The sequence below is a fragment of the Olea europaea genome, chromosome 17 (assembly GCF_002742605.1).
Source record: "Olea europaea var. sylvestris chromosome 17, O_europaea_v1, whole genome shotgun sequence".
Lineage (NCBI taxonomy): Eukaryota > Viridiplantae > Streptophyta > Magnoliopsida > Lamiales > Oleaceae > Olea > Olea europaea.
In genome coordinates, this window is record NC_036253.1 from 22,906,494 (window position 1) to 22,933,454 (window position 26,961).

General features: G+C 33.8%; 2 protein-coding genes and 1 long non-coding RNA gene across 10 annotated transcripts in view; 1 reads left to right on the top strand and 2 right to left on the bottom strand.

Annotated features, from left to right (window-relative positions):
* Nucleotides 1-1,731: 1,731 nt before the first annotated feature.
* Nucleotides 1,732-2,501, bottom strand: LOC111365728 (protein FAR1-RELATED SEQUENCE 2-like). The gene is made up of 2 exons (XM_022986265.1): nucleotides 2,322-2,501; nucleotides 1,732-2,145 (listed from the first exon to the last, which is right to left on the bottom strand). The coding sequence occupies exons 1-2, from the start codon at nucleotides 2,499-2,501 to the stop codon at nucleotides 1,732-1,734; spliced, it is 594 nt and encodes a 197-aa protein (XP_022842033.1).
* A 9,893-nt stretch (nucleotides 2,502-12,394) lies between these two features.
* Nucleotides 12,395-16,888, bottom strand: LOC111365446. Of its 8 annotated transcripts, none has more exons than XR_002697448.1 (9): nucleotides 16,830-16,888; nucleotides 16,630-16,724; nucleotides 15,969-16,161; nucleotides 13,730-14,309; nucleotides 13,430-13,642; nucleotides 13,053-13,123; nucleotides 12,686-12,933; nucleotides 12,543-12,593; nucleotides 12,395-12,451 (listed from the first exon to the last, which is right to left on the bottom strand). It is a non-coding gene; the product is annotated as an uncharacterized LOC111365446 (long non-coding RNA). The 8 variants fall into 8 exon arrangements; XR_002697443.1 differs by having other exon boundaries at nucleotides 12,399-12,451; nucleotides 13,047-13,123; XR_002697447.1 differs by lacking the exon at nucleotides 12,395-12,451 and having other exon boundaries at nucleotides 12,467-12,593; nucleotides 13,047-13,123; nucleotides 13,730-14,072; nucleotides 14,180-14,309; nucleotides 16,830-16,887.
* A 5,231-nt stretch (nucleotides 16,889-22,119) lies between these two features.
* Nucleotides 22,120-26,961, top strand: part of LOC111365447 (acid beta-fructofuranosidase-like) — a 7,526-nt gene continuing 2,684 nt past the window's right edge. Inside the window, exons 1-3 of the mRNA XM_022985994.1 lie at nucleotides 22,120-22,675; nucleotides 22,822-22,830; nucleotides 25,886-26,745. Coding sequence (XP_022841762.1) covers nucleotides 22,267-22,675; nucleotides 22,822-22,830; nucleotides 25,886-26,745 — 1,278 coding nt within the window. The 5' untranslated portion in view covers nucleotides 22,120-22,266. The remainder of the gene's footprint in view (nucleotides 22,676-22,821; nucleotides 22,831-25,885; nucleotides 26,746-26,961) is intronic.

Here is a 26,961-nt window from a genome sequence, read left to right on the forward strand (position 1 = left end):
AGAAAATTAATTTGAGCACCAATTGAACCAAAAGCACCCTTTCTTTTGAAGAGTCATGATATAATTCTCAAGCATAACTATTACCGATTTATTGAATTTTTAGATATTTATGGGTTGTATTCTAAGATCGATTGTGTTGTAAAGAACAATTTTACAAATGAAAACATTAAAAATTCATTTATTAATCTTTAGTTCAGTTTATTATTACACGTCAAACATACCTTTAATTATTCTTAAAACCTTTTTCGTAATTTAGCATTTAAATTAAATCAATAAGTGCTGAATTTCACAGCTTATCCAATTGATCATTGCAGCTCACAATAATATGTTCCTCCATCATGAAAATTAAGACCGGGGAATAGGGTCATACGAATAGAAATTATAGAATATCAGTTGCTTAATTCAAATGTTGATTTTCACGACAGTTTTGCCAATGATGAACTAACATTAATACACAGTTGAAATGCAAGATTTGTTTGCTCAATAAACCTTTAAAGAGACATCATTACCAAAGATCTCAATAGCTAAAATATACACCATACTGTAACTAGTAAGGTAGACGACAAATGTCAATGTACAAGGCTTTACAAAATCAAATGTCAATGTACAAGGCTTTTACAAAATATTCCAAAAATTGTTTAGTATGGACTGCAAGAATTTGATTTGAACTCCAAAGCTAGTCTACAGTAGAAGAAACTTTGTCCCAGGTCATGTTCAACACTTGAGGTATTTTCCTGTCAACAAACATAATTACCATTACAGCAAAACTATAAAACAAAAAATTTTGTCAAACATTCGAGCTCTTTTTGTAAAGAACAAACATATACCTGATTCCAGTGACTCTTTTTGTCATCAACTACCCCATGTTTGTCCCATCTTGGTCTGGTAGAAGTTGATTGAAATTTTGCAACATATTTAACTCTGCCAAATATGAACATTACATATAAACATAATAATTTCTCAAATACGAAGTACATCGACTATATCATTACATTACCTTGAGAAGTGAATGTAACATTTGTTGGCGATGGTGGGATGAAGGCTGGATATTGCACCGGTTGTGCAAATGCATAACGTCCATCATGTACCTACAAGAATTAGATTCAATATGAGTGCTAAATTTGAGGATCTCTTTATATAAATCGTGCAAATGTATTGCACCAGTCAGTAAATTGCACCAGCCAATGGGAAATGTGAATATGGTAATGGTGGCGAAATGTGTTATTGTGGAAGCATAGGTCCCGGAACAACTGGTGCAGTAGCCCCCAGGTTACTTTGACGCGCTTGAAGTCTCTTTGCTTTAGCTAAGCTCGACTTTGCCTGCATGTTTTGCACACCTGAGATATCTATCTTAATATAAAGCAAACGCATAAAAATAATAAAAAAGAATAGCAACATACCTTCCCTTTCTTCGAACTCGATTCCAGTGGGCTCTTCTTTCATAGTTTCTTGCACCCTTCTTTGCTGTAATTTGAGGATCTCTTATGCTCCCGCTGCCAGTACTATGGGATGCTCTACGATCAGATCCCATCTGAAGCAAATGCTGGGACAAGACATTACTTCCACAACTTGACCTCAACGTCGTCATCGTTTGCTTTTTATCTTCAATCCACTCCATTAATGCCAGTGTCTACTCATCATCATCTGCCACCATGTCCGCAAGTGTACTAAAAGATTGACATACTTTATCGTAATTCAGTTGTATAGGGATGCTCGTCAACTAATCATAATTCACAGTGACCCTCGCGTGGGCTCTTCACACATCTCTTCTCCATCTCCGTAATATATATACTTGTCCGATAAATATGTGATGTCATTACGGATCATGACTGAAATAGCATGTCTGCAAACTATTCCACGAAATTCAAATAGATGGCAGCTACAAGTAATTTCACAGTTGTCTCTTTGATATGTGACGAAAAATGTTTTTTTCTTCCTTTGCTCATGACACATCACACCCTTCCATGACACATACAGAGTACCCAAACATCCCTCCGAGGTAAAAATCAGATTACAATACGCCTTCCCAATAAACTCTTGTTGCACTTCCCTGAATTTGGAGATTGTGTAAATGTCCTGAAACTGCTTCTCCATTACATAAGTTGTTGAGCATGGTAACATTTGGGAGAAAGATTTGACATCGGCCTGAAATTCGTTCTCAACTTTATCTCTCAATGCTCACTCGTATTGTTCAACAAATTGCTTAAGCGAGGTCTTCGAATGAACATAGCCATCAAAGAATGCATTCATGCTTTCACTGCGTTGGGTTGTTGACATTCCTTCCCAGAAAGTAGTTTTCAAATAGCACCAAACCCACCTACCTCTGTACCCATGCAGCCCACACACCATTCATTATCATGCAAATTACAGGTTTCTATCATCACTTTCCAACCTTCTTCAAAGTCCTCAACAGTTTGACAATCATAAACCAATGCATGGATGGCAGAAAATATAAAACCCTTATTCGCATGGTATCCAAACTTCTCAGGCAACTTCTTCATGATGTGCAACAAACACCACCGATGTTTTGTATTCGAAAACACAATCTCTGCATCGCCCTATCTTGGTCGGCAATTATTCCATGGGGTGCTTGACCATGCATACACTGTAGCCACGTTTGGAATAGCCATACAAGGTATCTGTATTTTCGTTTGATATCAAATCACAACCAAGCAAAGTTAACTGCCCATGATGATTCACTCTAATGAAATGGGCAAATGGCATGTCATACTTGTTAGTAAGGTAGGTCATATCGAATGTGACAACATCGCTAAACTCATTATATGCTTGCTTACACCTATTATCCGCCCAAAAAACATTCTTCGGTCGAGACTCTTCATCCAAATCCATACTAAAGTAAAACCTCGGACACTTAGCTTGCATATTTGAAAAGTAGGATTGGATTGCTGCAGCGTCTCCTTCACCAAGTCTTAAACGCCGCACTTGTTCAACATAATTCCTACAAACCTTTTCCAAGCAAGTCATGTTCTCATGCCCACCTGCTTCAATGACTGCAGAGTTGTAACTTTTGTGCAAAGGAGTGCCAGCCATATCATTCACTTCAAGTCATCGTTTCACATGTGCGCTCAGTTCTCGATTACATCTGTACAACCTAGATTTTGTAGGACTTGTTTTATGATTATGTTCAAGATAGACAGTGTTAATTCTCCAAATTCCACACATATCTGAAGATGCTGTCAGCCTAGCCTTACAACCTGTTTGGATGGTTGGTTGTAGCTTCAAGGAACAACTTGTATTGTTTGTTCTGTGACCTTCATGACTACATGTCAATGTAATATACCTCATAATCCCATCATCGTCCTTTTTTGAATTTCGAACTAGAACCGAAAAACCTATAGCGTAGGCATATCTTTTATAAAAATCGAACATCTCATTTTTATCCTTGAACTTCATCCCAACCTCAGGCACAATCGGTACATCTATCCCCACTATATCATCACCCAATATGTTCGAATTGTCCATCACGTTGTCATTATCGGATTCCAACAAAGTTCCATCACCAACATCGTTCACAATTTGTTTTTCTACAACAAGTTATAATTTCAAGTGTTGTAAGCTCTTTCGCAAAAATTATTCCAACTTTATAAACCATAAAGATTCATAGTTAAACACAACATTTTAGCCACATTTTCGCAACACTAATCTTCCACATTACAACATATTGTAATCGAAAATTTTAGTACATTTTTGCAGCACAGTCCTCCACATTATAGTTAGGAATATTTAGTTAGAGGTCATCAAGTTGGCTTTTAATAATGCAGAAGCTAGTTCTTCGTATACTCAATTCTCAAATTTTTCATGCAGTTTGGAATATCTGGTGCTATTAATAAAATTTTGAATAATAAAAAAAAAAAGTAAAGAAGTATATTTTTTACTCTATGCCTTTTTTATCCCTACAAAATATCAGATGAAATAGAACGCTTAGGCCAAGACCCTTTAACCTCAATGTGGCTCATCCCTTCACTGTTCCCTTACGCTATTTCTATTAGGGACATTTATCTGAAGACACACAGTAGTCTGGTTGTCAAATACCAAGAATCAGATAATGTAAATACTAGACTTAAGCGTGGCTAAATTGTGTAAATACATAGAATAACTGAAAAAGAGCAAAGAACATTTTGTTAGAAGGAAATAATACCTTTTTTCCATCACGATGTCGACAAATTGGAGTCGATCGGGTTTGATTAAATCAAAGGTTTTGCAGCTCAGTTTTCAGTGTGGTGAGATGATTTAGGGGCTCCAGATTATGAGTGAAAGGAAATTAGGGAAAACTGGTATTATAAGTTTAGTGTGGCGAGATCTGTCGATGTGTGCCAGTTCCGATGCCAGCAACATTGACAAGCTTCGGCCAACACTCCAGTGTCGTTGCTCTTGATTCAACAAATTACGGGGGAAATGAAAGAAGAAAGGCTGATATTAATTTCATTTACATTTGGGCCGGGTTTCCCCATTCAACTGACACGGGTTATGATGTTTTAAAATATTTTAGCCATGTCATTCTGTCAAATGGCATGTAAGGAGCAATATACAACCAACAATTTCCAAGTTCATTACTCCTTTGGACTTGTACTTGTCACTTACTCGTGGGATAAATCCAATGGTCAATGCAAAAGGTATGCCAAGAATTAATGGTGGTAGTGACCTGTTTTCCCACTACAGCTATAATGCACAGACCTTTTGTTGGATAATGTGCTCCTTGGGACGGATCAGCCACTATCTTAGGGAAATTGGGCCCAAAATTTCATCTCTCCTCCCCCCTCCCCAGGCCCCCTTTCAAATTTTAATGGTTGGAATAGTATTTTTTTTTTTTTAAAATGTGTAGTTGAAAAAGAATGAAATTTTTTTTATTTGCGTGTAAATTATTTTATGGAAGATTGTGTGATTAAAATAAGAGAGAGAAAAAGAATGAAAAAGAGAATGAGGACTAAACTGGGTACTTAAATGGATAATTATTGTCCACTTCAGTTTTATTCTCATTCCTACGTTTTTATCAATTATCATCAATTTCATTTCGTTATCGACATCATGTTACTTACTTCACTATAGCAATACTGAAACACTGAGCTGTTCGAGCTTATGATTCACTATGATGCATGACAAACTCTCTGCATGTTATATCTTGGATAAATTTGGTATGTTATCATTCACTTTATCATCATGAATAATTTGAAGGGTAAGTGGATCCTAAATTTGGTATATGTGCAGTGGATATATTGTATTGTATTACAAGTTGGTTTAGTTCATATTACAAATGAGATGATACCGAAATTTCTACAAATTATATGCGACATCTTTCGAGACAATTCGTAAGTCCTAACCTATTTGGGATCAATGCATATTTTTAAGCAATTTGTAAGTCCTTGTTTGTTGGAGCTATTCATATTTATGAGGCAATTTGTAAGATCTCACTTTTTTGGCAGCCTATATTTCGAAGTCCGACCTACACACGAATGTACAACTCAGACTTGGGGGCTATTGTTATACCTATAAAATTAGCTCGTATTAAGCCCTCCATTGGGCTTGGAACTTGGTCCGGCCCATTAGCTCACGATACCCATTTCCATTTTCTATATATATGTGAGTTTAATTCATTTCCAAAAGAGAGGTAAGTTCACATGGGGATGTAGTCGAAATTCTGTTGGTGCATTTTTTGGAGTCAACGGCATATATAAAGGAAAATTGTAAACTTTTCTTCTTTAAATTAAATATGTATAGACACGAAGTGAAATTTACAAAAACCTTATTTTGATAAAGTATGCATTACAAGTATAGTGTATTATTTCAAATATTCTCGAATATATCAATAACAATGCACCCCCCACCCCCCAGCAAACAAATTGGGGTGTATCGAGAATATTATGCAAAAAATCATACCCCGCAATTTTGGATGAGTCTCAACTTAGCAATATAATATTCTTCTAAATATATAGGGTTCGACCATATTGATAATTATGTTTATCTACTAGATAAATACTTTTATTCCACCTCTAGTCAACGTAAAAAATGACAAAAAAAGTCTATATCACATTAAAAAGTCCATACACTTCCATATTTTAGATTGTCAATTCACCAAAAAATAAATAAATTAATTAATTAATTAATTAAATTTTAAAAAAAAATTTGATAAACCATTTTCTCATTTTAAAGAAATTGCAGTCCCATTTTGAATTATGATCGAACCAAATTTAATTGGCTACTCGGTCAACATATAAACACAAATCTAGTTTTCACGTTGCACCAAAAATGGGTAACACTTGAAAAGAACATTGTAGGTTAATAATTTATCTTCCTTCGTTCAATAAATCTTCTAGAATTTAGGTGAGCAAGCAGGTACGCACATTCATGAAAAACAATCTGTCCAAACATATAGTACCCCAACAAACCTTGGGTAGACCCCGAACTTAACAACACAAGCAATCACTATTGCTTTAAAATTCGATGTGAGCAACTCCTCTAGATTAGGGTGAATAATGAATGGTTATTCGATAAATCGAATGAAACACTTCGGATGTCAACCAATACTACTTTAATGGTTAATCACTTGGCACAAACCATCTCACCATTTTTTACCAAAATAATTGAGGCTATTTGTTAAATAGACGATTATCCATCTCACAATACCAATCGATTATCAATGGTATCATAATCTTCAGCAACATATTGTATGCACATATCCAATTGAAAAAAATCAACTCTAATACGTGCTCGAGAACATAAATAATTTGACAATAATTAAATTCTAGTTCTCACTAAATCACATTTCAAATATTGAACAAATTTCAAGTTGAACTAATCAATGTGCACGCCAATAAATTTCAAGTACATATGCGAAACAATTATTTTTGTATAAATAAAGCAATGATTATTATCGCCACCCATATAAAATTGCATTTAATAGGCATATTAACACGTGTATGCCTATATATATTTTTGTCAAACTTCATGCATAGATATACCAAAGATTATTGCTCCCTAAGTTTAGATTATTACGTGAAATTGTAACAAAAAATACAATATTGCGCAAGGAATCAAATGAATCTGCCTTCGACCTAATAGGAATGCAACTTCAGTTCCAAATTTCTATGACGTGGTTATTGTCTTAATAATTCTACGTATATAAACGAGAACGAAGAACATATGCACATTAGAAAATTAAACACATACAATATATAAATAGATTATGGAACTCAAAATAAAAATGCAGGTAACATCAAATGTTCCAGTGTTAATTCTAACTAAAATTTAAAATAGAGTATAAAATGCTCATAGAAATCGATTTAAGATGGTTGGATAAATTAGTGCATGAATTATAAAAAATACATGCATGCAAAGACGAATAGAGTAATAACTTGCCAAAACCATGATACGTGCATAATAAGCAAATCACTACTTAGTCAAACGTAGAAAATGCAAAAATTAGAAAGAGATGAAATAAAGTGAAGTATGTAAATATAAATCTCCTTAAGACATATTTCACCCTGTATTGGTGTTAACATGATTAAAAGGAAGTCTGTATTCCAAAATACAACACTTTTTTCAAAATTAATATAGCACAATATTAATTTTGTCGAACAAACCAACGATTGACCGTACCCTTCTACAGCGGAAGATATAGAATACTTATATCGAACACCAAACTTGAAAATAACTCAGAAATTAATTTGACATAATTTGGAATTGATTTGAAGTAGAAAGAAATAGAATTAAATATATCTATTTATAGATTTTCAAGGGCTTTTTGAATGGTTGCATCTTTTAACATAATCCACACCTTTTCATATTAAATAGTGTAGCATACCCTATCAAATGATAATGCCTTTTCATCATGCGCCTTTTAAATAATTACACCTATCCTAAGTAACATGACTCTTTGTATGCATCTTTTGCAAGTGAGGAGACAGATGTTGGAGACATATTCCAATTCACTATAAATAATACCCGTTATTCCAACAAGAAATACTCAGTATCGATAATAATAAAACACAGTCCGAAGGAACAACGCCTAAAACTTGTTCTTGAAAATTATAAATATGCAATATCATGACTAATAAAGTTGATTTTTAGTCCAATGTCGATCCCATAAGGACTGTATTATCAAATACGAAACCCATAAATCTAACATTATCTCAATGATCAATTTAGAGATGATTTTAAAGTAAAACTCTAATTTAAGAGCAGTGAAAGAAAGTTTTGGGTTGAAATTAAGAAAGTTGAGCAGTTAGGAGATCATGATTTCACCATACTTTAACTTGTATAAATTCATGCTTTTAACTTTGATAGTATACAATTATGCAATAGATGTATTCACCTAATTTATTTTATAGTCTCTCTCAAGTAAAAATCATACCTATTTAGTTATAATCAAGTGCATTAAATAATTTGAAAATCCTCACGCGATCATGCAGACCACAGGAGTATATCTCTTCCCTATCCAAATTTATAATTTTAGTAGTTTTGGTCTAGAATCATGAATCTGAATCTCCTCGTTGTCTCATTATGATCCACGAATCATTTGAATGGTGATCAAGTTTTTAAAGAGAATAAATTATACCAACGCATTAAAAATATACTTTGAAATCAAAGTCAAAGAGTAAGAGTTAAATCATTAAAACTAGGTTGCAACGTTTGTTTTAACTACACATGCACTAAGTTACAAGTCATTGTATGAGAAAAAACACAAATAATAATTAGAAGAAATCAATAGGTTTATTAAGAAAAAGAGAAAAATATGAGACCCGATCTAGCACCAGCTTAATTTTCATTTTTATTAAAATTTTCAAAACTTAGGTTTTTCTCTTCTAAGGAAAATCTTCCGACCCTAATGAGTCTGAGATACTAGAAATATATTAATCATTTTTGCCTAAAAACTGTGCTTCAAATAAAATAAAATAAAATAAAAATGTCCTCAATTAAGTCTAACAAATTTTAAAAATGAAAAAAAAAAAAAAAAATCTCATTTCGCAACATATGACGCACGAGTATTCATAAAGCACCTCTCAAATTCAGCCAGATCCCCAATTTTACTCCTCATGTCCCTAAACTTTCATCATTGTTCATTTTGGGCCCCAACTTCCAATATTGGTCATTTTGGTCATTAACTTGAATTGTCTCCGAAACTTTCTGATTCTCACATTTCATCGCCAGTCTTCATGTTCCTTAGAATAACCTTGTCCCCAAGATTCTAACGAAAAGAAATTTGGTCGTTATGGAGTCTGAAGTTTCCGAGGTTGCATCCTCCAATTGTACCTCTATGTTTAACTCCTTGCAATTGCCTGTTTGTAACTCACCATTAATAGGATAACTGTGATAGGAGTATCCTTGGTCCCTCCTGCTTCCCTTCTTATTTCAATTTTGCTAGGTCTAGGAGGAGGGAAATGAGTATCATGACGTAAAATCCAAGAATCTTGACTGCTAAATAGTGAGTTTGAGTTATCTGGTATATCTGCAATATGGGATAGATGTACAGATGATTGTCTCTTTCCCTCCGGGTCAACAGATTCTAAGTGAATTGGAATCCATAGTTGAGACCAAAGAGTGTCATCCTTAGTGAATTGGAATCCTTAGTTGAGACCAAAGAGTGTCATCCTTCCATTCAACTAGTAAGCGGAATTCTTTCTCGATCAATTCATAACATTTTGCTTGAAGAAAATTATGCATTTTGTGATCAGCAACTGGCTTGCCCGACTCATTATAGTGAGTTGGTTACAAATTTTTCACCAGTTGCTTCAGCTAGACTGTTTCTAGGTGTGTATGAAACTTTAGTTGGTGCCTAGTCAACCTAATCTCCTACATTACAATAAGTTGTCTTATATTTTTATCATCATTAAAGTCATGGTCAAAAACTCGAGGTTCAGCGTTGATTAAATTGTGCTTGCACTGAGTAACATTTTCTGGCTCCGCCCCTTGGTAGCATGCTCAAAGAGTGAACCCAATTGACGGTGATACCAATTAATAATGTAAGGTAGCATTTGCGAATTAGGAGGGGGAATAAAACTTCTAATTTCTATTCCAAAAACTAGTTATAAAACACTCATTGATTCATAAAAAATACCAAGACTTTGGACACAAAATCGAGAATACTCAATCGCTTATTTTATTAAATACGATTTTGAAATATTCAAGTGATCTTATTTATGCTGTGCAATGGAATCCTTTCTATAAGGAAAATTGAAAATATTGTGATAAAAATCCTAATCTAACATATAAATTAACAAATTACTATAAGAAAAGCTTAATCAACGGAAAAATCTAAAACAAGAAAATCTTGATGAATGATCCAGAAGGGACTTCTCACTTTTAGATACTAAGATATTATGTACTAACATTAACGGATGTAAGTGTAGATTCTAAAATTTCTCGGTCAGAATAGGGTTACGCTTTGAATTTGTAATGCGCTTCAAAATATTGCGTTCTTTTTTTAATTTTATTTTAAGACTTTTTATATAAGCTTTTATTTTATTGCTTTGAATTTATTTGTCTTTCTACTATTTATCTTGTGAAGTGGCGTCCTTACCTTTATATCGTCGTATTTTATTATTTTTAGAGAAAGTTGTCTTAATGTGATTTTCTCAAAAAACTCGTCAAAAAAAAAATAAAAAAAATAAAAAATTCATGAATTAGTTTTCAAAAACTAATTAAGGTACATTTCTAATGAAATTCCTCTAAAAGAATTAAAAACGAAAGTAGAAAACCCTGTCAAATGAATCCTTATTATTATGCGAACGAATGTTGATATTTGATTTTGTATAGAATGTGGATTTAGGTCGACAAATAACAAATTGGAGAAAATCTTGCCATTGTTTTTATTTTTTAATCGAAACAAACAAACTGATGGCGGCTCCCAAACAAGTCTATTCCCGCTCTAATCGAAATTGCTATCTTAGTCCTTCTACTCTGAACAAATGATAAATTTGACCCTAATTAAATAAAATGACATAATCAATGAAATAATGGAATAAAGAGCCTTAAGCTCATGGCCTTCGTATATATTGGACTAAATCACCTACTCGACCTCAACTGCCATACTCAGCATGTACACATTTCATTAGATCAACTAGTTTTTTACCTTTAAATGCAACCCAACGCAACTCTTTAATAGTCGAAACTTGACCTCTAAATTTGTTCTGAGAAAAAAAAAGGGAAAAGAAAGAAGAAGCTACAATGCTCCACAGATGAGAAACATGTTCTGTAACTCCTCTTATTTCGTCCATTCATGAGTCTATAAAAAGAAATTAAGGCTTCATAACAACGTGCGAAAAAGAAGAATGCAAAAAGTTTTATTCCCTGTTTGATAGAAATTTAAATCTAGATTTTAATTTAAGTCAAAATCAACAATTAATTTTAATCACATATTTTATGGTCCCACAACTTTTTAACAACACATTTCATCAACTTTTATCAAAATTTACTAAAAATCTGATTTTAATCTCCATCAAACAAGCTCTTAGTCTTCAGATTTGATTATAAACTAGGTAGTGAGGACGAAAAAAATGGTTGGATGTAGAAATTGACCGGTAAAGCCACCACTCTTTTCTCTTTATCACGCAATATTTTGGTGAGATATGCGACTAAACAAGTAGATCCTGATACAAAGGAGATCTTGGAGCTAAGGCTAAGGCCCTTCAAAAGGTATTGGGACAAATATTCGAACTCAGAGACCATTTGTTTATATTTTGAAATATTTCATAATTTAATTAAGCAATGAAACCAACAACAATCAATCGCTCTGATGCAATTTATAATTATAGTCTTTATGGGATTATCCTTTAAAAAAATAGTCTTGTAGATTTCATTAGCGAAAAATATTGTTTTTGTGTCTGAAATATTTTTACTGAAATATTTTTAGTAGTTTAGCTAAGCTTTTACATATCAAGTCTTCTATAGCTTGCGAAAAATGTTATCTATCATGTTTCAAAGCATTTTCCAAAATGCTAATCGTAGGTGGTGTTATTAAAAGTCATACCTCTATTATAACGTTTTATAAATGCTATTATAAAGTGTTATATAAAACTTTTACGTAGCATTTTTTTATTGTCGTGGTTTTAGTATTTATAACATTCTTTTCGTGCAATCTTTTTTAATCGATAGCATTTTTTTTGTCATAGTTTTAGCTTTAGTAGCATTTTTTAATTGTCATGTTACATCTTTTATAACATTCTTTTTCTTCATAATTGTCAATAATTATAGCATTTTTTTTAATATAATGTATTATTTTTAATAGCATTTTTTTATTGTAATGTATACATATTACATAGTATTCCTAATTCCTTAATTATCAAATGTAAATATTCAATATCATTATTTTTTGGACAAAAAATATGAACAACTATAACAAGACCAATAATACATTCAAAACATTCATCAATATTGAAATTCATTGAGAAATCTAATCATATTTCGTCTTCATATCAAATACTAGCGGCGATATATGCTTGAAAAGACAATAAACAAAATAAAATTAGAATGATCTCAATTTTAAAAATAAATATATATTGTCAATTAAAAGGAATGATAAATTTTACCGATGAAGATGGTTGAATGTTAGATAATTTTTCACTTTGCTTTTCCTGAAACTACAAAGATAAAAAAAAAATTAGAAACTAGTTACTATATCATGTGAAGTAAAGGCATATGAGTTATATTTCACTTAAAGGAACTTACTAACCTATTTTTTTCAATAAGTCATTGATTGTTTTCTCCATATCTGCCACTTGAACCTTTAGATGATTTTGTTCTTCCTTTAAATGAGCCACAGTAAACTCCCTTTGAGTTAATATGGAATACTTTGTATAGAAAACTCCACCTCCAATCCCTCGTAATCATCCACTATTCTCTGGACCAAGTACTTTAGAAAGAGCATCTTCTTTTATGTAAGCGTTAAAGGCATGCGAACTCGCATCTTTCAATTTTTTCCTAAAAAGACCATATATAAGTGAATATATACATATATGCGCGCGCACGCACACACACGCACACGTGCATGTGCTCATATATAGAACTAGGAAAAATAAATTATTTATACTTACAAGCACCTCTTCAACAAGTTTGCATATAGGTTCACCATTCTTTTTTATATGTGCTGCTGCCCAATCCTCCTTACAACCTATAGAAGATGGATTGATGCTCTTCTTTTGTCAAGAGAGTGAAGAATTATATGATAAGAATCTAGAGCAAATGATCTACTTAGTCAAATTAAAGAAGGCTTGTGGAATGTTATCATTTTTTCACTCAATCTGGCAAATCCCTTACAACTTCATGTGTGTGGGATTTGTTTTTCTCGAATTTCTCTAAACCTTTGGCTTTTAGCCTAACAATAATATTTCCAAACTTATATAAGTTTACTAATAAATAATCATAGCTTAGTATAGGTTTGATTTAAAAAAAAAAGGGGGGGAAATGTAGAATTTACCATAAATTTTGCATTCGTCTTTTCCTTCACAAACTTCTTCCATTGTTGGGATTTAAGTATGTTATCAGGTTTGAGTTTTATTCTTTCAGCTTCATTTGGTGCTTCTCTAATCTTTTTCACAAGTCGAGACTTTGACGCTCTCCAGAGACCACCCATTTCTTTAAAAATGTAGTCTTTTTGCCATTCTATTTCTTCATCTACTTTGAACCTTTGCTGCAAGTTACAAATTTTCAATTTTATACAATATCAAATATTTATTACGTTGTATTATATAGCGTCGAATTATTTTGAAGGATGTACCTGAATATCTTTCCACATAACAAGTTTCATATCATCTGAAAGGTATCGCTGTCAACAAGGGTATACGGTGCAGTCTCCCTCACAAGACGGGCCAGAAAGGAAGATAAAGTGACAAATAGCGATTGTCCCATTTCATTAAATTTTACTTCAATTGGAGCAATGACTTCATTCAAATTCTTCATTTGGGTAGGGCCTCTGTTCTTTTTTTCGACTTGTTGAGTCTCTTCTTTAGAAGATGTAACATTTTGTTGCAATAGACTCGTATCTTCCACATGTGTTCTTTGGTTTTCATTACCACTCATGTCTACATCATCTTCTGGGGTAACCTCATGTGATGCCTTATCTGTAAATGTATTAGTGATGGACCTCGTTGTACAGTTTTTTGGTAAATGAGCAAGTGGATAATAATTTTTCGTGACATCCTTACGCATATTCATGCTACAGAAATACCTAATAGGAGCATCCAAAGAGTTAAAATGCTGTTGAAATGTGTTGGCTACTTTAAGTTGTCCACCTGCAGTTTTTTGTACTTTCTCTTTTTACTCGGAGCTTTTGAATCATCAACACCATGATATCCAACCTATTTAAGAAAATATAAAAATCATGATTAGCATTTTATGTCAAAATTTCAGAAAATGACATAAAAAATGAATAAACAAAACTCATCATTGCAAGACGACAAAAAACTACAAACAAAAATATAATATTAACATTACAATGCTTCAAGGCAGCACAATAAAGTACAAACAAAACTAACTACAAAAGGATCTTTTTATTTCTAAACTGAAATTTAAATCATCAAATTAAAGTACCCTCGCAGTCCCCTCTTACATAACTAATTTCCTCATTCACATCATCAATGTTCAACGAAATACTATTTCTAACACTGACTTCCTCATTCTCATCATACATTTCTAGATCATGAAATCCTCAAGGTGGTGCTTTCAAAACCACGTACCAGTTAGAGGAATCGTTTTCTCTTGAATAAAATACTTGTTTGCCTTTTATGCTAAAATAAAAGAATCTTTTAGAAAATTATTTTGACCTTGGTGTAAATTAACAAGTGTAAAGCAATCATCCATTAACACTCTAGTCGTCATATCTGCAGCATTTTAAGTAGTCTCTATCTTCTTAAATAAATTCACGCCCAAAGTTACAACGAACATCGTTCTACTTTGTTTATCGTAAACTAATTCTTTGCCAAATGAATAACACTTTAATCTCCATAATGTGAACTCACATGATTCGTGCAACTCCAAAGTTTTCCCATCAATCAAATAGCTTCACAACAAGCTCTGTAATTGATATGTACTTTTCCACTGTAGTAGAACAAACAACAAGCTCTGTAATTGCCCATATCCTCATAGCCCTCACTTTTGGTTTCAATTCTCTTTTGAATGAAATCTCATGCATCAACCATTAAGCATGATCGCCAGCTTTACTTTCAGTTCGTTCTCGATGGATTATAATGGACGTGACTGAAAAATATTATCTTAGTTTCGTCTGATATTGTAACTCCAACTCATTCCTACTTACTGAAATTACTTCTAATTTCTAAGTATTACGACTAAGTGCATAACTAGGCATCACTATTACCATCTCGGTAACTAGTCTTTCTTTAATTATGTTACTTAAAAGACCAATGACAGTACGTAGATAAAGACAATTTTTAAAAATGGAAAATTTTTAAATATCATTTATTTAGATATTTTGACAAAAACCATTCTTTAATTATCTATTACTTTATTTAATATTATCATTATAAAATTGTACTTGAGGATAAAGTGATAATGTCCATAAAATTCAAAATTAACGTCCAATATTCAAAGACATCATTAACCCAAAAAAGTACTAAGTAGTTCAACAATCTTTAAATTAATAATTCATTTTACTACCAATTGAAAGAAATTATAATTGTGTGCATAAGAGACCAAATATATATACAAACAAGTACATATACATACATATATAAACACACACCCCCATGTGCACTGATATCTATATACATATATACACAAATATACACACATATGAGCTTGTCATTGGCAAACACAAAATAGAAGAGCCAAAATAGAAGAGTCATGTGTGTCAGCGGATACTCAGGCCGGTTGAGAATAACCAAGCACTCATGTTTGAAGCTCCCTTATGGCATCTTTATTATACAAATTTGATAATTGAACATATTCGAAAAGAAATATCTTGTTTACTATATTGAAATGTTATGAGCTTTGGCACTCACCTGCACCTAACAGGACAACTTGTGTTGTTCCACCACCAAAGGAATCAAGAACTGCTTCAAGCTTTGAATCGAACCAAAGGGTTAGAATAGCAACAATCACTCTTGAAATATTCTGGAATTGTTACGCTGTTCTTTCTTGAAGTTAATAGCACCAATGATAGTTTTGAAACCTCTATCTATCCTCAAGAATTCCCTGAAGCAAAATTTACTTGTCATTTTAAATGCCGTTCAAATTTCTCTATTTAAGTATTTGTCCTGTCTAATTCATTCAATGTCTGGTATTCAAATTTATCAAGCCATGAATAAGGCTCCTTCATTCCTCCAACGTAATAACAGATAAAACAACTATGATGAGTTAAATGCATACTTTTAAATAAGGTTGTTCAAAACAAATCCAAGATGAGCAGTAAATGAATCTATTTGATTTTGGACAATTCCATAAGAACCTCTCTGGACAAAACGTTTTTAGTGCTTAAAAATTTACTTTAATCTCTGTTTGTAATGAGAAAGGAACGAAATTTGTAAATCTAGAAAGATAAGTTCATACACCACAACATATTAAAACGGCATATTCTGGTTTGACATACCTTCTGTCAAAGAATTACTTAGAAACTACCGCTCAGATTTAGGAATCGAAAAAAGAAATAAAAAAAAAAGATACCTTTTTAAGGTAGTGAAGAAGAAACATTCTCCACCAATCTCTCGATTAAGACCTTATATGCGTCAAAATCCCTTCCACAACTGAAAAAATAAAAACTGCAAACCAAAGAGAATGATAGAATCAGTAGCGCGGTATGAAAATTTGATATGAATTCATTGTTATTTGGGGGATTTTCTGAACCATAATTAATCGAAACATACCAAAACAGAGAGAGAGAGATGGAGAAAGCAGGGAAGATGGAGAATTGGAAGGAAATAAAATTTTAGGGTAGAAAAATTGGGATTTTTTTTTTTGGCAAGATATGGAGGGAAGGATTTTGGGCTTTTTTAATTTGGTGGCCCGTTAAAAATGCTATTATATTATATTTAGATAAAGTTCATTTTTAATTTATAGCATTATAAAAAAAAATGCTACGTTTAAATGTTATAAAATGTATAAATTGTTGAAGTGTTTTATTAGATTAAGTAATGGATCAATATGAAATGTGTTTTATTAGATTAAGTAATGAATCAATATGAAATATGTGGATAATAAGTAAGTATAAATTATGGATCCTATGAAATATATAGATAAAAGTAAAGCTTGATCAATTTATAAATAATTATAAACTTTACTAGACATGCACTTAGCTCCTGATTTGATAAAATTATAAATATGTAGATTTGATAAAAAAAATTATCGAATATTACGTGGTTAATAAGTTGTAGATCCTATGAAATGTATGGTTAAAATTAATTATTAACTTTAATTTAAGCTTTAATCCACTTTTGTAACTGACCAAATATTACTTAATATAGTACACAAAAAGTTTTCCTTAACATTAACATTTCTCAACTTTCTATCAACCCCATTACTCAATCAAATTTAGAATTTTCATATAGCTTATAAATATGAAAAAGAAATTAGTTAGAACGAGTTGAGCTATTCCACTAAGAAAAGTTGACATTGTCGATGTATCTCTAAAATTCGGTACAAAATCAACAAAGAAAAATCTCAAACGAACAATTTAACCCATTAATTTAATTCCAACAATCAATTTGATTCCAATTTTCAAGATGTGTGTTGTAACTTGAAACAAGCTACTATCCTAAAAGGACATCTGAATTGTAAAATTCAATGTTATAGAGATACAACAACAAAAACAATAATAATAAAAGATATAAAAATAATTTTGTGCTTACTTTTTTCAATAAAGTTGACCTAAACACACCTTGCTACTCTACCCACGTAAATTTCCATGGAATTAAGCACACTAGCCGTTTGTCTTATAGTAGAAAAGATGACAAAATTCTTCTTTTATTTTCCCTTCTTTCTTTTATATTTATCTTAACTAAAATTGAGAGTATAGTGGTATTGTTCGACGAAAAAATGATTTTTTTTCTATGATCAAAATGAATGGATATCGTCAACAAAGGACTAACTGCACACCTAAACATCTAAGTTGGGGATGACAGTGCCAAATAAAATTGAAAATAGGAACTAGATTTTCAAAAGTGCCACAGGTTGAGGAAGAATAGTGCAATTTTCCTTAATATTTACTGCACAACAAAAGCATCAACAAGCAACCACTATGATCACATTTTTAAAATTAAAATTTGTTAATTTTGTTGATCCCAAAGGATTGTAAAGAATGAGATTTAATGACGATGTGAAGTAATAAAATATTACAACAAGAAACAAGATTAAAAGTAAAGAAATAAGCAAAGAGAATTTATTGCAGAAGAACAGTGTATTATAAACTGACAATATGGTGAGAGATTACAAACACAACAATAATACTAAAATAAAATTGGCAGAGGAGCCTTGTATTTATAAGTCACATTTCAAACCCTAGAAGACTCCTAAAAGATAGGAAAATATATTATAATTAGGAGATCAAATTTTAACGGGATTTTGTTTTCTTGTTGTTGAATGCAGTTAGACTCATTTCCAACACAACAACATGAGATTCAAGACTCCTATTGAGTCACAACTCCAATAATCTCTACCTTGACTCAAATTCCGGTGCAACAAGCGAAGCTCCACAACATTTCTCCACCTGAGAAATAAACTCATTTGCATCGAAATGAAATGACAAATCTCTTCAATGCAATAACCAAAGCTTTCCATATAAACTATCGTTCTCTGTATGGTATCTACAAACGACACCTGAACCCTACTCCTAGGTTCCTAAAATTTTGCCAAGGAATTAATATTTACCAAACAGGGTCGAAGCACACCATGTAACAGAAAACCATACAAAATGCCTGAACAGAGGCCCATTGCTAGAAATATCACTTTTAACGTCCCCAAAAGCATTACAAACATCACTGACACCACGGTACATATGCTCAATGGATCCAATCCTAGCAACTGAACATAGTGCAACCGTTGAAATTGGTAGCAAAGCGGAATCACCAACGCTCCATCGAGCAATGTTTTGAACCGGCCCAGAGCCCGTCATAAAAGGTACTGTACCAAACAAATATCCACCACGGTACTGAACTTGTCCATATGTCTCTTAACTGGTTTCTGCGCTCCCTTGCAAGATGTACAACTGAGACATTCTCCATCCCTCTAGTACAACTCGAACACCCTTTCAGACCTTCAAAACTCCACCTCTACCAGAGAATTTATACCCTTTTACATCCAGAGTACTAAACGAGATGAGATTCATTTTTAGGTCTGGAACATGTCGAACCTGATAAATTATTTTTGACTATCCCATCCCGCAACCTAAATCTGACTGACCGATCCCAGCAATACGACAAGATCGATTGTTTTCCATTACAACTCCACTTTTTTGAACTACCTCATATGTCTGAAAGAAAATCCGATTGGAACACATATGATGCGAACATGTCGAATCAATAATTCATTCCTCGTCAAGCCTAGATTCCACATTAGATACCACGGTCAACATCACATCTTCGCCGTCTGAGAAATCTTCAACTACATTTATTTTGTCTGAAATCATATGTTGCGCACGATTTGCAGCTAAATGACCATTAGCCTTCAACTTATCACAATTCTTTTGAATATGTCCCTTACGTCTACAATAGAAGCAAAACAATTGCTGTTATTCTTCAATCTACCCCTTCGTTGATCACCATGAGATACAAGAATTTCATCATCCCTTGATGTAACTCCAACCAAATGCTTCAACTTCTCCTTTGAGTGCAAAACATCATAGACATCATCTATAGTCAAAGTATCCCGACTATACAAAATGGAGTCCCGAAACGACAAATAAGAGCTACGCAGTGAACGCAACAAGATCAACGCCAGATCCTCTTCACTGTACTTAACCTCTAACGTCTCCAGATCTGCAACTATTTCCTTGAATACGACAATATAGCTCTCCAGTGACCCTCATTCTACCATGCGATGAGAATATAACTTCTGCTTTAGAACCAGTTTGTTCGTGAGACTTTTAGTCATACATAACTGCTGCAATTTGAACCACAAAGCAGTCATTGTTTTCTCCTTCAAGACATCCTGCAGAAATATTGTTGGATAAATGAAGATGGATCGACGATAAAATCTTCTGATCCCTCCATTGTTTCTCTTTTGCTGTTCAATTAACTGGCACCTTCTCAAAACTTAGCAGCACATCGTCCAAATCCAACTGCACCAGAATAACCCTCAACTTTGCTTGCCATAAATAAAACCTTGTATTGCGATCCAATAGCGGAATGTCATACATCACAGTAGTTATTTCTGATAAAATCTCAACCAATCCACAGAAGAACCAAACTTTGATACCACTTGTTGATCCTAAAAGGTTGCAAAGATGAGATTTAAAAACGAGTTGAAGTAATAAAGATCACAACAAGAAGCAAGACTAAAAGTAAAGAAATAAATAAAGAGAATTTATCACAGAGGAACGATATATTATAAATTGACAATATGGAGGGAAATTACTGAATTATGCTTAAACAAAACTGATAGAGGAGCTTTGTATTTATAGGCTACATTTCAAACCCTATAAGAGTTCTAAAATGCAAGAAAATATATTACAATTAGGAGACCCAATTTCAATGTGATTTTGTTTCCTTGTTGTTGAATACAGTTAGACTCTTTTCTAACACCAACAATACACGATTCAAGAGTCCTATTTGAGTCACAACTTTAACAAATTTTAACGTTAACATATTCCTCCAATCTAATGACATGTGGAAACCATTATGCTAATTAGCTGTATGGTAGATGAGATGAAGTCAAGCTAATTTTTGTTTTGAATTCTTTTAGTAGAGATAAGTACAAGGGAACTTTAAATTTGACTATAATAAGAAAAGAAAAATTGTGCCATTTGTCTAGCATATGTTGGTATACGCTTTTTAAAATTGACAAGTTAGTTTCATTTTTTTTTTTTTTTTTGCACAATTAATTCTTAATGATTGAACTTTTCAAAAAATTCGAGTAGCGAAATCAAGTTTCATAAATTGAACAAGCCAAAACCATGTAAAAGTTTTGCACTGATGTGAAGAGATTCCGTCAATGAAAATTGATTGTTCAACTATAACATAATGTTGAGAATCAACTTGCTCATTGTTTGAAAGTTACAATTATATTTCTATTGATCCAATAAAACCTAACCTAATGGTACAATTTTTCTTGTAGGAAAATATGGAAAAAGATGAATAGAAAATTCAATTTCAAAATTTTAAGAAACTTGCTTCACGTACAGAGGCCAATCTTACAGACCTTTTCTAGAATACACACATACGAGGGGCCTACGTAATTTTTTTAATACATGTGGGGCCCCTGCACAGTGAGAGGCACTGTAAAACATCTGTGACTAAAATTCTGTACACTGGGCATTAGTGAAATTTTAAATTTGCCCATATTGATTTAAGGATTCTTAAACTCTTCGCCATCAACCCATTTCAACATGTACAAGCTCAATAATTAACTTAAATTGTAATTTAAACTGGTTAAATATACATTTTATTCGCGTACGCACATTTTGTAACATCTCAAACGCTACTCACTTTTTACGTAAAAATTATGTGAGACGCACTTATAGCCTTTGTTTGAGCCCTATTTTTTGGGAAGAATGAATTTTTGAATAGTGTATTGATGGAAAATGTGTGGTTAAAAAATAAGGAAAAATTTTAGATTTGCGTGTAATATTATTTTATTGAAAAATGTGTTATTGAAATGATGTCAAAATACTGTTGAAAAATAAATTTTTCGAAAAGAATGAGACCCAAACAAGAGTATAATCATTCTGGTGCATGAATGAAATTTTTATAATTCATGGTGATTGGTGATACTCCTTTCTACGTCTGTAGTTGTTTATCAAAATTGTTAGCTCATTATAGAATGGGCTAACGATTTTTTTATTTTTCGTGGGCACTATGTATGATTGTGAATCGGGTTGACAAGTGCCACTGTACATAGTAGCACTTTCCATGTCTAATCGGCTACTCCTCAAAGTTGTGTAGTTGTTAATCAAAATTGTTAGCTCATTATAGGAGGGCTCACGATTTTTTTATTTTGCGTGGGCACTATGTATGATTGTGAATCGGGTTGACAAGTGCCACTGTACATAGTAGCACTTTCCATGTCTAATCGGCTACTCCTCAAAGTTGTATAAGATGGTAATATCTTCCCTCCATAATCTTTCAATCTAATCTCCCTCCGCGCAGTTCAATGGCCAACAACTCTTCTCGAGCACCACTGCGCGACCTTGAACGCGCCACCTCCTACACTCCCATACCCGACCAGCCACCCACCTTCATTCCGGCTGGCAACCGGAGATCAAAGAAGCTTTTTGCCAGCATTTTCTTTTCATCTGTTTTCTTCATTTCCTTAATTCTTCTGTTCATCAACCAACAGCCTGAATCTCAAACGAATGTCAATGGGTCAAATCAAGAAAAGTCAACGTTTACACCCATATCACCAGCAGCTCGATCTACGCCGCCATCAAGAGGGGTGTATCAGGCAGTGACTTTCCGGGCGATTGGCATCGATGAAAATGTTTCCTACCCATGGACCAATGCTATGCTGTCTTGGCAGCGCACGGCTTACCATTTTCAACCAGAACATAATTGGATGAATGGTATTGTTTTTCTAAAAAGTATTTTTGGAACTTTTCTTTTTTTACTTTTTTCGTACAAATATTTATGAATTATTCTGATTTGGCTTTAATCTTGTCTTAATCTTATGATAAACTCTGCGGAATGAACCTGGTGGCTTCTGCAACAGATCCTAATGGTTAGTAGCTCACAAACTCTTATCTTTTCTAATTTTAAGGTTAATTTAATGAATATTGCACTTTTATGCCGGTGGATAGAATATAAAAAGATTTCACTTCTTTTTCTAAGTCTCGGTTCCACTTATTTTTTATAATCGTAAAAATTAAAAGAAAAAAATATGTTGCGTTGCTTAGAAATTGTTATGTTCGTGTGTGTGTGTGTATATATTTTCATGTAATCATAAATGTAGAGTATTTTGATTGTGAAATAAGGCTACGTAAACCAACTTACAATAATTCTTAATTTATTTAATCAAAAAAAATTATTTCATTTTATTTATTTACTTGTGATAATATTTCGCAAGTAAATTTGTAGACAGACATGGACTCTACCCACCCTATCATCAATGGGTTCAGTTTCAAGAGCTAGCCTCCATTTGGTGTATCTAAAAATCAGATTTTGATAAAAGTTAATGAAATGTATAATTAAAAGATTGATAAAAATTGTGGGTCTCATGAAACGTGCTTTTAAAATTAATTGTTGATATTGATTTAAATTTTTATCAAATTTTTAAGCTACACCAAACAAGGGCTTAGTGCATTGATATGTAAGTTGTAGGGTTGGAGAGTGTGAAGGAATTCAGTTATTTAATGCTAAATATAAAGAACATGTCCAAGGAGGACAAACTATTTAACTTTATGTCTATACTGCACACATGTACCCAAGAAGAGTTACGTCAACAAAGTTCAAGAGACTTGTCAATTGTCATTAACTGCTGCGGTTGATGCCGTAGATGAATTATGGTTCAGGAATTTTGGCAGTGATTCCTTGGTCCGAAGAAGCATTATGAGGGAAAAACGGCAAGGAAAAACTTCAAACGAACCAATAAAGAGAAAAATTAAATACTCTAATGTTAGTCAAATAAAATGACTTGTATAGTGATGTTGTAATTCGGCTGTATATAATGCAGTTTGTTACTGTAAATAAAAATAAGTGAATGTGATGAGTGCAAGCATTGGCTGCAATTCATATAAAACAAGTGAAGGTGGCTCTTGATTACGTCCTGGCAATGTTGGCGTCCAGTTGGGCGTTGAGTGTTTCTTTGGCAGAATTGGGAATCAAATGAAGAGGCATCGAAGTTGGTTTATTCAACGAGGACGTTGGATTCTTCTGGTGGGAAAGGTTTGCTAAGCCTTTATTAGTTTGGATGGCTTTGGCATGGACGCTGCCTTACCCTATGTTGATGTCTTGGTAACGGTGTGTGGGAATTGTTGCCAAGGTAGTAGGCTGATATCGCACTGACGTGGGTGTTATTAGCACTAGAGTTTGCATGGATGTGCAAGGAATGCATGCATTTGGCAGGGATAAAAGCCATGCAGTGCTGAAATTACTTGATGGCATCTCTACATTGTCAGGATTTCTCAGCTGCATGCATGGGATTCCCAGTGTGTGCAGAATTTCTAGACAACAAGTGTGAGATTGCCTATGAGTGTGTAAGATTTCTCGACAATGTGCTTGGGAATGTGCCGATGGCAAGACATGAAAGCAATAGGTATTGGTTGCAGGTAGCAAGGAATGGACAGATGCCGATTTGTTGCCTTATCTAATTTCAGCCATATTCAGTTAGCATAAATAGGCACATGGCTAGATGTTAAAGTCCATTTGTTGAGTGCTTGAACAATGGAACAATTTGGCTTAGTAGTAGGCGAAAAATTGATTGTAATAACACTAGTAGTTTTGCCTAGACAATTTTTTATTATTTTGGCTGAGTGTTGAATTGTTGGGTTATAAAGCTTGGAAAAGTTCACATATGTGCTATGCATGGCTTCTTTCTTCCGCATTTTTGTGCTTTATTCTCGTGTTTTCACCAACTATTGAATAAACAATGAGCAAAATTTGTAGGAAAATTGGCCGTTTGAGTTGCAAAACCTGAGTGCTTTGCAGGCAAAAATCGGTGTTCTTGTGTTTGACCCTGTGATAGTTAGCATAGCCCTTCTTTATCGAGCCTGGGCATGCCAAGAGGCACCTCATGCCAAGTTGGATGGCCCATTAGCTCGAACTGTCATTATAATGTTTTTCGTGTGATTTGATTTTTCTTAGTTGTAAATAATTGTTCCGTGACATTGATTTTGAAGTTTCTATAGGAAAGTTGTATCACTGTTAAGTGTCTTCTTCATCAAATTCTTCGTTTAGCATTGAGGATTTTTGTTTGAGTCCTTTTTGTTAAGGGAGTCTAGTGATCAAGCTAGTTGGTCTTTCCATTGCTTCATCACCATGAATCCATCACAATTATATAGCTTTTGTGCATGACTATGGGCACTGTACGAAGTATTTGAAATACGGGAAAGAAATACCATTCAAGTAATATTTCCAAGGGGTTGCAAATGGATCTGCTCTCTGACTTGCAATAATTGGCCCCAAATGCTAGTAGGGTGTGATGAAAGTAATAGGGAGCCAAGTTATTAACAAGGAAGGTTTTGAATGTATTCTCCAATAATCTAGAGAATAAAATTGAAAAACAGGTTATGGTGAAGGTAAATGAGGATTTCAATGTAGTTGCATTCTTCTTCAACAATGATCCATCTTGGAATGCTGGTAACTGAGGTGGGCACTGATTGGTGTTGCTATATACCTCGCACGGGGAATATGGTGGCCATAAGATCACTCCCCCCCCCCCCCCCCCCCCCGTCCTCGTGTCACGGTTAGGAAAACTGTGGCTGCTAGTGGTCAAGGGCCTAACCATATCAGCGGTCCTTGACACTGTTATTTACTTGGATCAAATCAGAGGGAAAAAAAACTTCCCCCCCCCCCCCCCCCCCTTGTTCTTTTGCTCCTGTTACACCTCTAAAATTCAAATTTCAAACATTTACAAATGTTTGAATGACTTAGCCGCAAGTGTAAATGACTAATCCGGTTGAGTAGGGCTGTCATACCCTTCCTTTTCAAATGCTTCGCAAACATAGAAGATTAATAATATTGTTCGTTTTAATTTTTTTCAGTTCCCTCCTACTGTTACATATTTAAACCCATTTCACGTCGCCTCTGGGTTAATTGGAATTCATTCTAAAATGCAGGTCCATTATTTCACAAAGGATGGTACCACTTGTTCTACCAATACAATCCATATTCAGCTGTGTGGGGAAATATCACTTGGGGCCATGCAGTATCGAAGGATCTTATCCATTGGCTCTACCTGCCTTTTGCAATGGTACCTGATCACTGGTATGATTCCAACGGAGTCTGGACTGGATCCGCCACCATCCTTCCTGATGGTCAGATCGTGATGCTGTACACCGGAAACACGGTTGATGGGGTGCAGGTGCAATGTTTGGCATATCCTGCCAACCTATCTGATCCTCTCCTCCTTGATTGGATTAAGTACCCGGGTAACCCTGTTCTAGTTCCCCCACCTGGTATTGGGGTAGAGGACTTTAGGGACCCCACTACGGCTTGGCTCAGCCCGGATCGTGATAGATGGCGGATCACAATTGGATCCAAGGTTAATCAAACGGGTATTTCTATTGTGTATGAAACAGTTGATTTTAAAAGCTATGAGCTGCTAGATGGGGTTTTGCATGGTGTTCCAGGTACAGGTATGTGGGAGTGCGTGGATTTTTATCCGATTTCGATGACTGAGGCAAATTGGATGGATACATCTGTTAACATACGGGATATTAAGCATGTGCTAAAAGCAAGTGTGAAAGATCTCTCGAGTGACTATTATGCACTTGGGACATACAACCCGTTTGAGAATAAGTGGACACCAGATGACCAGGAATTGGATGTGGGAATCGGGTTGAGATACGATTATGGCAAATATTATGCTTCAAAGACATTTTTCGATCAGAATAAAAAGAGAAGAATTTTGTGGGGTTGGATTAAAGAAACTGACAATGAAGCAGATGACATCATGAAGGGATGGGCATCTGTTCAGGTATGAATTACTGGACCTCTTTACAGTTCGATAATTAATTCTTTCATGTATATTATAATTAGGTCGTGGAAAAATATGTTAACTTAGTTTTTCAATTAAATATTTTCTATTAAGTCAAAAAAGTCTTATATGCCCCTGCCTTACTTGGGCAAGAATGGATGGAAGACAAGGGATCTTTGTACGGTTGGGGTCAGGCAGAAAAGGAGGACAGTAGGG